The 14,748-nt window shown below is 61.1% G+C and overlaps 1 protein-coding gene across 30 annotated transcripts in view; it reads right to left on the minus strand.

Annotated features, from left to right (window-relative positions):
- The window catches only part of PHLDB1 (pleckstrin homology like domain family B member 1), a gene marked incomplete at its 5' end in the record, with an annotated part of 39,519 nt that overhangs the window by 24,471 nt on the left and 300 nt on the right, over positions 1–14,748 (minus strand). For 18 of the 30 annotated variants that reach the window (XM_080815232.1, XM_080815230.1, XM_080815229.1 and 15 more), the window contains 3 exons: positions 138–410; positions 2,814–4,162; positions 5,624–5,744. In XM_080815232.1, the coding sequence (XP_080671358.1) occupies positions 138–410; positions 2,814–4,162; positions 5,624–5,744 (1,743 nt within the window). Of the gene's footprint in view, positions 1–137; positions 411–2,813; positions 4,163–5,623; positions 5,750–12,883; positions 13,055–13,975; positions 14,106–14,748 lie in introns of those variants that run through there. The other 12 variants (XM_080815233.1, XM_080815222.1, XM_080815219.1 and 9 more) reach the window with 2 other exon arrangements.

The following is a 14,748-nucleotide window of genomic DNA, read 5'->3' on the forward strand; positions in this document are numbered from 1 at the left end:
GTCTCTTCCCAAACCTGCCCCTTTGGTTACCTCCCCCACACTGAGCCTTGGCCTCCACCATTGCGGCCTCCTCTGCCCCCCACTGCCCCCCAGTGGGTCAGACCCAGCCCCTCTCACCAGCTGCCCCTCCGCCCCACCTCCTGCTGGGTGCTCTCCGTGCTGCTACACTCCTCCTTGAGGTTCTCCTCGTCTGAGCGCTCCACACACTCCCACAGGCGCTGGGTGGCCCCTCCAGGCTCCTCGGCGTTCCTCCCAGTGGCCCCTGAAAGGCCCCGGGAGGGCCTCCGGCCTGCCAGCGCCAACGCTGCGGTGGCTTCCCCAATGCTGGGCAGCTCCCCAGTCTCAGGCCCCCCGTCCGCCCGGCTGTACTCGGCACACAGGTTCAGGATGGTCTCCAGGCGCTGGCGTTCCTGAGGAGGGTGCACAGAGCAGGGCATGAGAGGGAGGGAAGGAGGGAGGCTGGGTCCTCATGGAGCTGCAGCCAGGCTCAGCGAGTCATCAGGAGAGAGAACTAGGACTCTAGGTTCTAGGGGCTCAGAAGGAAGTCAAGAGAGCCCCGAACCCAAGGCTGGAGGAAGCAAAGGTAAGGAGGGTGTCCCAGGAGCAGGCGGGAGGAACCAGGCCACTGTGCCACCTGCCCACGTGGCTGGCCCCTCCCATCTTCCTGTTTCCTTTCCCTTTTCGTTCTGTCCCCGAGGGGGCTTCCTTGTGGACACCCAGTGACCCAAGCCAGGGAGCAGGCTAAGGACCACAAGGAGATGCTGACAAACACACAGGTACTCGGGTCGACTCGGATCTAGAGCCGTCTACACACACAAAGGTACACATACCCCCCACATACCAGTCCTGACCCACAAGGACACAACACGTGCGTGCTCTGTGCATACACTCAGGCAGGCCCACACAGACACCAGCCCTGGCATGCACGGATGCACGCCGGCACACACTCACGCAGATAAACACAGTCTAGCGTGCAGACAGGTGGGCACGGACCTAGACGGGGTGGGAAAACAGGCCCACAGGCAGCTGGGGAGCTCAGGTTCCTGCAACGCTGCGCTCAGCCTTTGTACAGCAGGCCGGACAGACCTGGGACACAGTCCTCCTCCTGCCCACCCCAGCTATAAGGCACTCACAGGCACCCCCCACGTCTTACCAGCCAGGTGAGTTGCTGCCTGCCCTTGAACGCCCAGGCCCAGCCATAAGTGCTCCGAGTGCCTGCCACCATCCACCCCCACCCCACAAACAGCCCCAGCCAGATACCTCTCAGGGGCCCACGGGGTCAAGGAAGGACGGTGCAATCATGCTCACGATCTGTGGCTCCCTCTCTCATCCACAGCACCAGAGTCATGAAGCTCCACCCCCTCCAGGTGCCCATGGTTCTGTAGGGGACCTCAACCTCAGGGGTCTCTCACTGCACAGTGTGGCCGGGACCCCAGACACGTACCCAGCTTCCCTCCTGCTGCCTCCTCAGGTCCATGTCAAAAACCAGGAACAGAGCCTCAGCACCGGGGAGGCTGGGCCAGTGCCCCGCCCCTGCCCCAGGACCCAGATAAGCAGCTGGCTGAAGGTGGGAAGGGCCCGGCTGGCAGCCTCCAAGATTTAAAGTGGCAGGTGGGGCAGGTCAGGGCTAGCGATGAGGTGTGCACTGGTGCCTGGGTGTGGGGAGGCTGGGGCCCTCACTCTGCCTTCCCAGACTCACTGCTCCCACTCCAGGCTGAGCCCCCAGGGTGGTCCAAGCACGCTCCTCCAGGCCAAGGCAACAACAGTGAAGACACGATAGAGCGCCAGAAAACACTGGGGATTCGGCCTCATTGGTTTCACCTCTTCCTAGACCGGACACAAACACACTGGCCCGCGCCCTCACCTCACCCAAAGCGGTCCAGCCTCTTCTGAAAAGCCCTCCAGACAAACCTCATTTCTGGTTCTCCTCCTCAAACCAATCTCACAGTCGCTGGGCCCCCCAGCAACCCCGCGCTGCTCACAATCCATTCTCCTGTCCGCGTGTAGAGCCCCCCGTGAGCTTCCTGCCCTATCCGCTATCCGGGGAATCCCGGCCCCCACCCAGCTCAGATGCCGGCTCCAGGACAGCTGCCCAGAGCCACACCCGGCCCCCAAATGCAGCCACACGCGCGAACGCCAATGCACACAATCACAGTTGCACAGGCCTGGGGCTGCCCTTCCCTGCCACCCACCTTCCCAGATGATCCTGCCTGGGCCACAGTGAGCAGCTCCCACCCATTTGAAAAAAAAAAACAAAAAGAAGAAAGAAAGAAAGAAGGAAATTTTCTAAAGAAAAAGGGGCTTTTCTAAAAAAAAAACCAAAAATAAAAAAATAAAACAAAAAAACAAGCCTTGGAAAGACAGGAGATTCCAATTCCCGCTCCCGCCAGAACTTGCTGTGTGACCTTGGACACACCTATTCCCCTCTCTGGGCCTCCCCCTCGTCATCATTAAGACGGGCTTCTCAGACCGAGAGGTGCAAGGCCTCACCAGAAATATGGTGCGTTTTCCTATAGCTTTGTCACAGGTCAATAACACGAAATTCAATTTATACATTAAAACAAACGTTGTGTTATCAAAGAAAACCAAAATTAACAAGAACTTAAAATAAAGCCTTTGAGACTGCAAGCGAAGTTCTTCAGGGCACCAGACCCTGGAGCTACAGGTCACTAAGGTGCCCCCTGGAAGTAGAAAAGCTGGAGAAGCCCAGGCCCTTCCAAGCTCCCCCCACCGCCCCCGCCAGCCAGCTGGCCTGCCCGCGCCCTGGCAGAGACTCCGCTGTGGACAGTGGTGCCTCCGCGGCATCCGCTCACCAGCCTCTCCATCTCCTGCTCCCAGAGCCTTTCTTGGCGCTGGCGCCGGTGGTACTCCAGGAGGTCGTCCTCATTGTCACTGATCTCCGTGATGCTATTTTTCCGCTCCCGAGTGACAGGCACCCGCAAATCCCCACTGGACAGCTTCCTCTGGGCGCGGGGGCTCTGGCGGGGCGAAGCCCCTGTCAGAGAGCCCAGACTGTAGGCTGGGCTCAGCCTGCCGCTGAAGCTGCCCTTGCGGGGTGCCAGGGACTCCCCAAGCGTGGGTGAGGGGCTCCGTGTCCTCCGGCCCCGAGCCCCCAGGGTCAGTGAGAAGTCCTCCGGCGAGGCCCCGTGGGCGGCCCAGCGCCGGGGCCGGGGGCTGTCTGCTACTTCTCTGGGGAGCTTGGGATCTGGAGCCGTCCTGGTGGGCACGGGGGAGAGGGCCCGTCGGGACAGAGAGGGGCTCAGCGGAGGGAGCTCTCGCATACTGTCCAGGCCGCGCCGGCCCAGGCGGGGACTCTCGGGAGGCTGCAGGGTGCGGGTGGCTGACCCGTCGGAAAAGGTTCGGCCCACCAGCTGGCGCGAGGGGCTGGTCGTCAGCACCCGCTCGGTGCCCGGCAGCTCACGGAAAGGGCTGGGAGGGCGGTCCTGGAGTGTGCCAATCTTGTTTCGGGGAGCAGGGACTGGAGGCTGGAACTTGGGGCTGCCAGGAATGCTGGTGGGTTGGCTTCGGGCACCGGAAGCCGGGTACTCACTCAGGCTGATGGCCACCACGGGCAGCTGTCCTCCCAGCCGGGGGCTCTCGGTGGCTCTGCGGGCCTCCGCCAAGACAGTGGCTGCAGGGCTGTCTGTCAGCAGACCTCGGAGGCCAGGACTCGGAGGCCTCTCATGACCCCCCTTCCTGCCCAACCGGGGGCTCTCAGAGGCGCGGGCACCGCTCGGCCGCGACTGTGGGGGCTGCAGCGCCAGATGGTAGCTGGAGGAACGGGCGGGAACCAGTGGGGGCATGGAAGGTGCTGGCTCCTGCCCGCTGGGTGAGTGGCTGGCGCAGCTTCCACTGCTGGCCGGTGAGGAGAGTGGAGAGAAGGCTGGAGAGGTGTTCTCATAGCTGGAGCCCACAGACATGGCACCAGGGCTGGTTGGGGGGGACAGCAAGTAGCGCCCACCGTTAGCCATGGGCGACAGTGGGGAAGTCGCGGCAGGCTTCTTGCCAGCAGCTCCAGGCTCCTCTAGCACCAGTGAATCCATGATCTCCTGCAGGTCCTTCTCAATAGAGCTCACCAGGGAACTGTGGCTGGCACAGGCGGAGGGTCCCCGGGTTGCAGGCTGTGGGGCGTGGTTCCCATTCACCAGGCTTTCAGACTCTGCTGGTGAGAAACGCAAAGATGCCTCAGACCCTGGTCTTCAACTCTGGGGAGCTACAGGTGCACAAGAATGAGGGCGCTCTCCGACCTTCTCCTAGCAGGGGCCAGGGGAGCCAGGTGATCCGGGTGCTTCTCTGCCCCTGACCTGCTGGGCAGCCTTAGATCACCTGCCCTCAGTTCCCCTTTCTATAGAGGAAGGGGATGGGGGCTGTTCTGCTGGCCCTGAGGTTGCCTGACTCACGGCAGGGCTGCTAACAATGCCGGGCACTCCTAGGCCTGGTGGTGGTGGGCTCACCCCAAGATGAGGGTCCTCCCTGCCTTGGTTTCCCCAGCCTCCCAACCCTCTCCTTCAGGAAGGGCAGACCGACATTCTGTAAAGGGGCCAGGGGCACGCTGTGGAGCTGGCCAGAAGTCTGGGGTGGGGGGATCCAGTCTAATAGGACACGAGGGCCTCCCAGCACAGCAGCGGAAACCCGGGGGAAAACACAAACAGAACCTCCAGCGCTGGGCAGGAGGCGTGCCCCACACCCCTCTGTGCAGTCGGAGGGGAAGCCAGGCTGGACCGCAGATCAGTGCCTCCAATTATCAGCCCATTAAGCCACGCCAACAGGAGCCTGCCTTTGCCCCGCCCCAGGCCTCGCCAACCAACCAACCAGAAGTCCCTGCAACAGCTGCCCCGAAAGTGGGAGTGGCATGACGAGGCGAGGGTGAGAGCCGGGTAAAGGCAGCCAGGGTGTGGACTGGGAACCCAGGCTCCCAAAGGGCTCACCTGAAAGCCACAGGTGACACAGGGGGACACCTGTCCCATTACCACACTGACACCTGCCATCCCACAGCCCTCAGAATGCCCGCGCAGAGTTTTGTGTGCTGGGCTCACTGGCGGCCTCCTGGTCTCCACCCAGCCCCACCCCCTAGGCAGCTGGGTCCAGGGGCGCTGGTCCCCTGCAACAAGCACCAAGTCTCCTCTGGGCTTCGACAATTCATACACCGACTGCAGCCGTTCTGCTGGGCAATCGGCTGGCTTGGTCTGGGAGAGGGGCAGGGCCCACAGACCTAATGACCAGCAGGTGGGACCCACCAGCACCTGCAGGGGATCTACCTAAGGCTTCCTTCCTCCCCCTAAGGCCACCGTCAAGGGTGAGGTTCCCGGTGGTGACACAAGAGGCACCTAGTGGTTAGGGTCCCAGACACTGAGGTGGCATCTTCCGGGGCAGTGGGGCTGGCAGAGCCCTCTGTCCCTTTGGGCACATGATTCCCCAATCCTAGCCAAGCAGCACTTCTTGGATCTCTCCCAGTAGCCAGACTGCCTGGCATCCTCCTCCAGTGGCCCAATGGCAGATGGCAGCAAGCCCAGATCGTGGGTATTGTCCTGCCCTGACACCACAAGCAAGGCTGGAAGGGGCAGGGAGGAGGACAGTCCAGGAGGACCGCCAACCCAACCCCCGGCCCCAACTGGGCGTCTACCTGCGCCAGGACTGTAGGGGGGCCCTGGGGCCCGGCCCCCTGCCGGAATCATGCTCTTCATCCACTTGGCTTCGGCTGGGTGGTTAAACCGGAGGAAGGTGGACTGGCCCAGGCACAACATACAGCCTACAGAGAAAGCAAATGCTGAGAAGGGCAGGCAGGGCTGAGGCAGCCGACACCCTGAAGCACTAGCGGGATCCGAAGAGCCCCGCCCCCCGCACTGTGCGTGCCACAGTGGCAGCGTGGAAAGAGCACGGGTGTGTGAGTCCCACGTCCTAACTCTCGTTGCTAGTGGTGAGATCTTCGGGTGAAGTCACATCCCCTCCGAGTCCAGTTCCCTCGGTAGAGAAACGAGGACAGTACCATGGACCTTGCAGAGTTAGTAAGGCAACGTATGAGAGGGCGTCCTGGGAACGGAGTTTCTTCAGAGTACACAGACGCCCACGGCCCCCCTAAGCTGTACCAATGATCCATCCATCTGCCCCTTGGGTAGAAAAGTCAGTTTGAGAGGCAGCAATTTCCAGGATCAAAAAAAGCTCTGAGAAAGGGGACAGGGAAAACCCATGAATCAGTTAGATGCCCCCTGGAGGAACCAGAATTTGCTTCCTGGCTCCCACTCCTTATCACCCTCCTTATCATTGCGTGGCCTACGGAGAGCCATCACCCTCTTTCTCTCGGACAATGCACGCTCTGGCCTGACATCTTCCCGCTCCTTGGTCTTCTCTGGAATCCAGCCAAGCCGAGGGCCAATGGGCCCTGCCTCAGCCAAGCACATTCCCAGGCAGCAGACACAAGCCCAGTCCTGCCCAGTAAGTGTGACTCCATGGAGAGGGGAGGGTGTGTGGGCGCCAAAAATGTAGCCAGGGGCACCAAGAGTGTGCACAGCAGCAGGTGTGCCCACGGGCACCTGGAGCCTGGCTCACGGCACTCCTCCTCCTGGCCACGCTACAGGATTCCTGCAAAAGATGCTGTGTTGGGAGACACCAGAACCCAGGGCCCTCTACAACCACCCTCCCAATCTGTCCACACCCATGCCCCCAGCCTATTGACCCAATCTGGTGCCACTTGGCACCCCCGAAGCTTCATGCCAGTCTGAGCTAAGACTGGCAGGGAAGTCTACATTCCTGGACGCTGAGACAGTTCAGCTCAGGCAAGCCACAAGGGCAAGGGGCATCCAGGCCACGTGGATACCGTGGCAGGACCCCCCACTGAGAAGCTCAAGAGCCTGCCCTCGCTGGCGGGGAAGGGGCTAGCCAGCTGAGCAGTCCCTAGCACATAACCAGAGTGGGCAAAGCCACCCACCGCTCCGGCACGCCCAGAGGCTCTCCCAAGCGGGCTGGCACCAACAATTCTAAAGACTGATGGGTGGTTAGGCGAGAGGGGAGCCTTCCCCACCAAGCTGCCAATCAGAGGAGCTGATTCCAGAGTAATCATAACCTGAATAAATAATAGCCAACCACACTTACACCTAATTACAACCACAGCTGTTTCAGAAAGCGCCCTGCTGGCCCCTCCCCCTCCTTTCAGCCCTTTAACAAGCTAATTAATAACGAGTTCGCAGGGTCTAGACAGACCCACTCAATTCTAGATTGATGGGGGTGAGGAGGGGTGGGAGGGGTAGGGTGGGGTAGGGTGGGGGAGGATATGGGAGCCTGATCACATAGCCCAGTCTGGATGAAGGTGGGGAGTCTGAGTGGATTCCAGCCCATCCTGCCAGGCCCACCCAAGGAGGCGGTGGGCACCCAGGGACCCTCAGCCCTGGCTTCTACAGCTGAGAGCTCCCTGCCCCCTCTTCTGCCCCTCAGCTCCTGCACTGAGGGGGTGTGGCCTGGCTGCCTCTAGGCTATAAATAGGTGATGCCAGGCAGCAGAGCTCGATCTGTATTAATAGAGCGGGCAGGAGGGCAACAGGCCTCAGAGTGGCTCCCTCCTGCCCAAATTAACTTTCTATTTGAACTCAGGGGCCCCAGGCATGGCCCCAACTCCGGTCTGTCCTGCCCCAAGGGCCTGCCTAGCCTGTTTCTGGGAGGAAATCTCCTTGGGTCCACTCCTGCCCGGCACCTCCAAGGGTCAGCCACTCAGGGAACCCCAAGAACCTCTCCTCCCGGTCAAAGCTGTGGTCCGAGCCCCCATCCCCAAAGGGCCCAGCTGTGTGTGTGCAGGTGGGTGGGTGAGAAGCTGCACATCTGGTTGGGGGGGGGTGGTGGAAACCAGGGCAAAGGAGAGGGCGGATCCTATGTCTGTGAGACACGGAGGGGAAACACCACACACAAACACACTCTCCTACAAGCTCGCACACATACCCGCTGCTAGAAACACCCAGAGAGGCATACCGGCTCCCGCACTCGCGGACTGACAGGCACCGCTCAGTGCCACACAAACGGAATGGACCGGCCAAAGGGAGGCTGGGGTGCGGGGAGATGCGAGGAAGGGCCCCCGCCCTTCCATCAGAGACCCCTCTCGGCCCCAGCACGGGCTTCCCCATCCCCATCTGGACCCCTCTACCCCTTCCGGAGGCGGGTCCATGGAGGGGACTTCCGAGCGCGGAGGGAAGACGAGGTCTGGCCGGCCGAGGGGTGGCCCCGAGCCCAGACCTCCCACTCACATGTTCAGGGCACACATGCCATCCAGTCTCACTGCCCCCCAGCTCCCCAAGGCGAGCCGGACCCCCCCACCCGCGGTCGAGCCCCCCCACCGCAGCCCGCAGACGCCCCTCCCAGCCCCCCGCCCCAGCCCTTCGGCGCCCGCTGCCCGGGAGCGGCGGCCGGCCGCGGAGCACTCACCGGCGAGCCCGGACCTCCGCAGCGCCGGCCCCCGCTAGCTCGGGCCCTCGGGGCTCCCCGCCCGCCCGGGGCCTGCGAGGGGGCGGGCCGACCTCCCGCGCCGCGGGCCCCGGGCTCGGAGCAGCCAGCCGCCAGGCAGCCAGCAGCCGCCAGGGCCCGGGAGGGGCGGGCCGGCCACCGGCGGGGGAAGGGAGCCAGGGAGGGAGGGACAAAGGAGAGGAGGAGGGGAAGAGGAAGTGATGGAGGAGAGGAGAGGGGAGCGGGATGGAGAGGGCGGGGCGGGAGGGTGCGGGCGGCCGGCCGCCCGGGGACTCCGAGTCGGGGGTGCGGGAGCAGAAGTGAGACCGGGAGGTAAGTTGCGGGGGAGGTGACGGAAGGAAAGGTAAGAGGTAAGTGGAGGCCGGAGGGTGAAGCGTCGTCGGGAGGCAGCAGGCAGGAGTGAGGGGAAGCAGGGTCTCACTGAGAGCCCTCTGTGGCTGGCCTCCCAAGAGGCCTGGGAAGGGGCCAGTCCCGAACCCGGCTGGCTGGTCACCTGGGGCCAATCACACCCTCTGGCCTCAGATCCCTTATCTACCAATGAGGAGGTTGTCCTCATCGACAGCAAAGGTTAAGCTCTGACATTCCATGGCTCCCAGGGCTCCAGCTAGGTCACTAGGTTCAGCTCCTGCCCTCCCTGGGCCACTGTGACAAGGTCACTCCTGGGCTGGGAGTTCAGGCCTAGGCTGAGCAGCACTGAGCCTCGCTTCCGTCTCCAATCTAAACACCTCCTCTTCTGCCCCTGCTCCCCACACTCCCAGCAGCTCAGCTCACCCCCAGGCTGGACCAAGGCACTGCCCCTTCCCAGCAAGCCTACTTCCCTGGGGCTCCAGAAGCGAACCTCACCTCCTCCCAACCCCTACCACCAGTTGTGCTAGTCTCCTAGAAGAGCTCTCCCACCCCAGTGAGGCACCCTCCCACCTGGAAAACACAGTGCCACCTGCTTCTGGAGCCCCCAGGGGCCGGCTGGGCTTCTGGGCCAGGTGAGCACCTACCGCCAGCCCGGGGCCCCAGACAATTCATTGTCTTCCAGAGACCTGCCCTCTGCACACGAGAACCTTAAGGGACACACTATCTCAGACATACTCTATATGCTCAGAGCTCCCACGCCTCACACACACCAACACACAGACACCACACCTTGGCTGTGCACACTGACACACACAAACACACCGTCTCTGACACGTGCTTATTCTCACCCCCATAATACCCCTCTTGGTTACACACTCATTCAGGCACAGACATCCTTTCACTCAGTCCCTGGAGAGACTCTGGAATCAAAAGCCAACCTCCTTAGAGAAAAAAATCATTTCTCCACCCTTGCTAAACACCTACCCACATTGCCATACTCTACACATGCTCACGCGCACACGCGCACATGTATCTCACTCTCCTTCTGAAGGAAAATGGGAGAACCATGTAGGGTTAAATGCAAAATAAGGGGAGGCTTTAAAAAAAAAAAAATCTGCTCAGGAAGAATGATTCATCGGTCTGGAAACTGTGACAGCCAGCTGGACAGACCCAGACAGACACGGAGGATACCCGCCAGTGAGAAATAGGGCAGGAGGCAGGCACAAAGAAGGGAGCAGCTAGGAGCCTTTGCTTTTTCTCTCCTTCTTTTGATCTTTATCTTCTAGCAGAGCACGGTTGGAAGCTTCACTCCCATTTCACAGAAGGAATAACTGAGAATTGGGTGGGAGAGGAAGAGGCTCAGTGTCCTGGATCCCAGAGGGAGGCGGCTGGATTACCCAGGAAGCCCAGCTCCCCGGCCACATTCCAGGGAGCTCCCCCCGCTTCTGGCCTTCACACAAGCCCCTACCCACCAATGAAGGGCTTAGGGAGTGAAGGAGACGTGGAGACTAGGCTGGCAGCGAATGCTGGGAGTGGACGGGGACCTACTGTCTAGACAGCCTGGGCCCCAAGCCGGGTGGCTCTCTGGGTCCTCCCCTGATCCGTCCCCTCCCGGAGCTTTCATGTGGTCTGGCGCTGTGGTCCCAGGGTGGGGCAACCTCAGCCCGGTTGAGATTCCTTCTTATTTCCTTGCTCACATTCCCATCTCCAGCCTCTGCTCCGTAGAGAAGAGGGCAGCACGAGGTGTGCCAGAAAACCAGGGTACGGAGCTGGAATCGGGCTTGTCCTCGATTCCCTCCCGTCATGCTGCAGTGTCCATGGCTTTAGTGAGAGCCAAAGGCCAGCTTCTGCTTTCTGCCTGCCCCCCACCCCCGGGCCCAGGCAAGGTCCTGCTGGAAGAGCCTGTCACCGCCATCTCTACTCCTCCTGACATGTGCCTATCCAAGTTGCCTCTGGCTGGCACAATGCCCAGAATGACGCACCTATGGATGGCCTGGCCCAGCCAGAACGGGCTCCTTGTTCTTTGTAGGGTAGCCCTCTGTTTCCAAAGAGGAGGGTCCTCCTATGGCGCCTGGGTCGGGGAACGAGACAGAGAACCCGATCCTGTTGTACATATGCCCACAGACAGGCACGGGGCCAGCGAGTTCTCAGATCCACCTGGAACTACGTACATGGACACTCTGGTACCGTCAGTCCCGAGTTCACCCCCGGCCACCACGTGAACACGCTGATCCATAAACACAAGGAAAGGCACAAACAGCAATACACAAGCCCCGAGTCACAAACACATCCGGAGATATATAAACACACTCCAGTTACACAGACACACAGAGATAGCACACGCACACCACCGCCCCCCCCCAGCCACCCAGTTTCCAGGGAAACGCACTCCCAAGAATGTCCGGAGTGGGGCCAGGCAGGGCTGGGCTTGGTGCCTTGCTCCAGAGATGAGACAAGGAAAGCCTCAGCTCCCGGGAGCCCAGGGGAGGGGGAATGCTAGGGAGAAGAACACCCGTTCCTTTGTGCCTCTGCCTACCCCTCCCGGGGCTGCCAAGCTCCTGAGACAGGCAAGCCCAGACAAGGAGGCTGTGGGAGTGGGAGGGAGCAAAAGGGAAGGGGGTTTAGGGTCAGAAGAGAGTGGGAGGGTACATACTTGGCAGGGTGGGCCCTTGGCTGGGGAAGAGTTAGGGGTCACCGGGGCCACAGGAAATGCCTAAGAATTCCATCTTGACCCAGGCGCTCCCTCTTCTCAGGGAGCTAGAGGATGCTCTGGGCAGACTGCCCAAGAGGGCCCTTCAGAGCATCCGTTCCTGCACCCTGCTCACAACACACATGTGCGTGCCCATGAACGCGAGGGATCTGGGGCTGGGGGGAGTGATTGCGGGGCTCTCTCTCCAGCCTCCTTTGAGCTCTGCGCCCCCCTCCCTGCTGCCGGACCAGCTCACTTCCACACACCCAATCTTGGGGAAGATGTTCTCTTGGAGGTTGAAAGGGACTGTCAGGAACCAGAAGGCATCACAGCCAAAGCCCCAATTTGTGGGGGTCCCTCCCCTCAGCTGGAGGTGGAGAACTTGAGGCCCTAGAAGAGGCAAGGGCCCGCCACTGCTGCTGGTGGGCCTGGGTCCCTGAAGCCACGTGGCCCCCTCACACACACCCAAGGGCAGGAAGAAAGGAGTAGGGCAAGGCTGAGTCTCCTGGGTGAGCTGTGAAGGGAGTGGCATCTAAAGAGAGCTCAAGGGCTATGAACAGAAGGACAGAGGGAAACAAAGGAATGAGGGGGATTTCCACTGCCAAGGAGGTTTCAGCCAGTAAGACAACGGCAGGACATTAGTCCTCCGGCTCAGGGTCAGGCTTGGCCCACAGCTCCCATCCTCACGTCAACCCCACCTCTGCCCCCCCTCCAGGCCTGCTTTTCTCACTCCCCTACTGTGACGATTCGTTGTATAAATGGATGCCCAGGGCAGACACACCTGGTCTGTCAAAGCACCACCGGGGCCGACCCCTGAACTGCCCCGTAACAAGAACAAGGGGCCCGGTTTTCAGAGCCACCTGACACAACAGAGTGGCCTGTGGCTTTGGGCGACAGGGTGCTAACCGTAGGCATGACCCCAGAGCTACTGTGGACGCTCTTTTAACGGAGCGGCCATGTCCTCAGATCTCACCTTTGCTCCACCTCCATCAGGAGGTAGCGGCCTCCTTCCCCACCTCCCTGCCTCTTTTCAGAGTGACCCCCTCTTGGCATCATGAAACAACCCCATGGTTGTCCTGTCGCTCCAACTGCCCTCCCTTAACCATCTCACTAATGACCTGACCGCTGCACCACTCCGCGTGCCCTTTGAATGAGGTCACCAGGACGCCTCCCCTCCCTGCCAAGAGGTGACCCAAGAAGAAAAGCAGGCTGAAGACAAATCAGGATCCTAGAGGAGTTGGGGGTGTTCTTGCGGCACATGGAGAGGCCCCTGAGCCTCCCACTGGCTCTGTGTTACCATGGCAACCGCCACTGCAGGCTCCCCCTCTCCCAACGCCCCTAGCCCAGGCTTTTCAACAGAGACCGTCGCCTCCGCCTCCCGCTGGGGGGCAGCACACCTTACCCTGAGTGAGCCGGGTGGGCTGCCGGACAGGGAGCCCATCGATACTGCAGACGTTGCCACAAGGGTAGAGGGTGAGGGTGCCCCGCACGTTCTCGATGTAGCAGTGCTCTGGGGCCAGCCCGGGACCCTGCAGGGAGATGTCCCTGGCCGCGGAGCCAATCACCGTCTTCCCTGAAGACAGAAGGTAAACTGAGTCCCAGGCTGGGCCAGGAGGGCGGCCAAGGAGACAGAAGCCAACCTCCTCCCGCACAAAGGATTGCTGCCTACCACCGGCCACCCTTTTGGGGCCCCTTTGGTGGAGAAGGTCAGTGGGAGAAGCTCTGGGCAGGCAGAGAAAACTGGCTCACAGATGGGGGGACCCAGAGGACACAGAGCAGCCGGGCTCTACCGACCAACCGAGAAGGGGAACTTCTTTCCTGCAGACCTTCCTTTAGGCCCTCCACCTCCTGGTCCCCAAGTCCTCTTCCTCCTCCATCCTGCTCCCCATCTCTTCTCCCTCCCCCCCACCTTGCCCTCCCTCGCTCCCCTCCGTGCTAAGGCTTACACAGCTCTCCCCCTGGCAGAGCCCCTGGGACTGGTATTTGGAGAATGTGGGGAATGTAGAATCACCCAGGCAACAAGTGCAGCCAGGGGAGAAGCGAGGAGGCCGAGGAAGCCAGGCAGAAGCCAGCGGGGAAGGGGGGCCATGCCAGGGCCTTATCTCCGGAGGTCGGTCCCCCCACCTCCCAGCCCTCCGTGCTCCACAGGTGGCTGCTCCCATACCAGGCTTCGGCCTGGAATGGGGCCCCTTCCTTCTTGGCCACACTGGTTGCTAAGAGCAATGGGCTCTCCTGTTTCAGTGCTCTCCTCCTTGTTTCTAAACTGATCTTTAATCCCAGTCATGGAGCCAGATGATCTACCAAAGGGGGCCAGGCAGTCCAGGGAGGCCAGGACAAGGGGGGGTGAGCTGGTGGCGCGGCCTCGCATCTGGGGGAGGCGAACATGGCTGACAAAGGGCAGAAGGGCCCCCGCGCGTGCCTGGGATGCAGGGCAGGAATGTCTTTAAGGACGGAGGGGCGGCAGGGTGGAGGGGCCGCCCCCCCCCAGACTTACCTTCCTCCAGAGGCAGAAGGGTGATGGCCGTGCTGAGCCGCCCACTGCCCAGGCTCACCAGATGTGGTTTGTCCGTCTGCACTTTCAGCCCCTTGCCTGTCTCAATCAAGTCCAAGGGCCCCTTCTGCAGCTGGTGGGGGTGAGGGATGAGCATCATGAGAGCCCTCAGGCCAGAACCCCGAGCCCCTGTCACGCCAGAACTCCCTCCGGCACCTGCCCTCTCCAAAGGGCTCTGAGGGTGTTGAAAGGCTCAGCCCAAAATCTTGCACGGAGCCTTATTACCCTAAATTGAAATGAGATCTGAATCTAGGCCACTAACTCGTCCCACTGGATTTCTTTCAAGCCTTGGCTTAACTGCCCCCTTTGTCTATTAAGACACAAAAAAGGAGGGGCGCCTGGGTGGCTCAGTGGGTTAAAGCCTCTGCCTTCAGCCCAGGTCATGATCTCAGGGTCCTGGGATCGAGCCCCGCATCCATCCATCGGGCTCTCTGCTCAGCAGGGAGCCTGCTTCCTCCTCTCTCTCTCTCTCTCTGCCTACTTGTGATCTCTATCTGTCCAATAAATAAATAAAAATATTTAAAAAAAAAAACACAAAAAAGGAGAAAGTGAGAGGAGCAGGTGGGTGCTGGAGAGGAGAAGGAGCAGCTGCGGAGGAGGGCCAATGCAGGCTTGTCCCTGTAGACTTGTCCGTGGCCGTCCCCTTGGCCACTGCTTCCCTCCGTGAAACTGAATCACAGTGGAGGACAGAGCCTGGGATCCAGGAGAGGGACACA

Source organism: Martes martes, assembly GCF_963455335.1.
Source record: "Martes martes genome assembly, chromosome: 10".
Classification (NCBI taxonomy): domain Eukaryota; kingdom Metazoa; phylum Chordata; class Mammalia; order Carnivora; family Mustelidae; genus Martes; species Martes martes.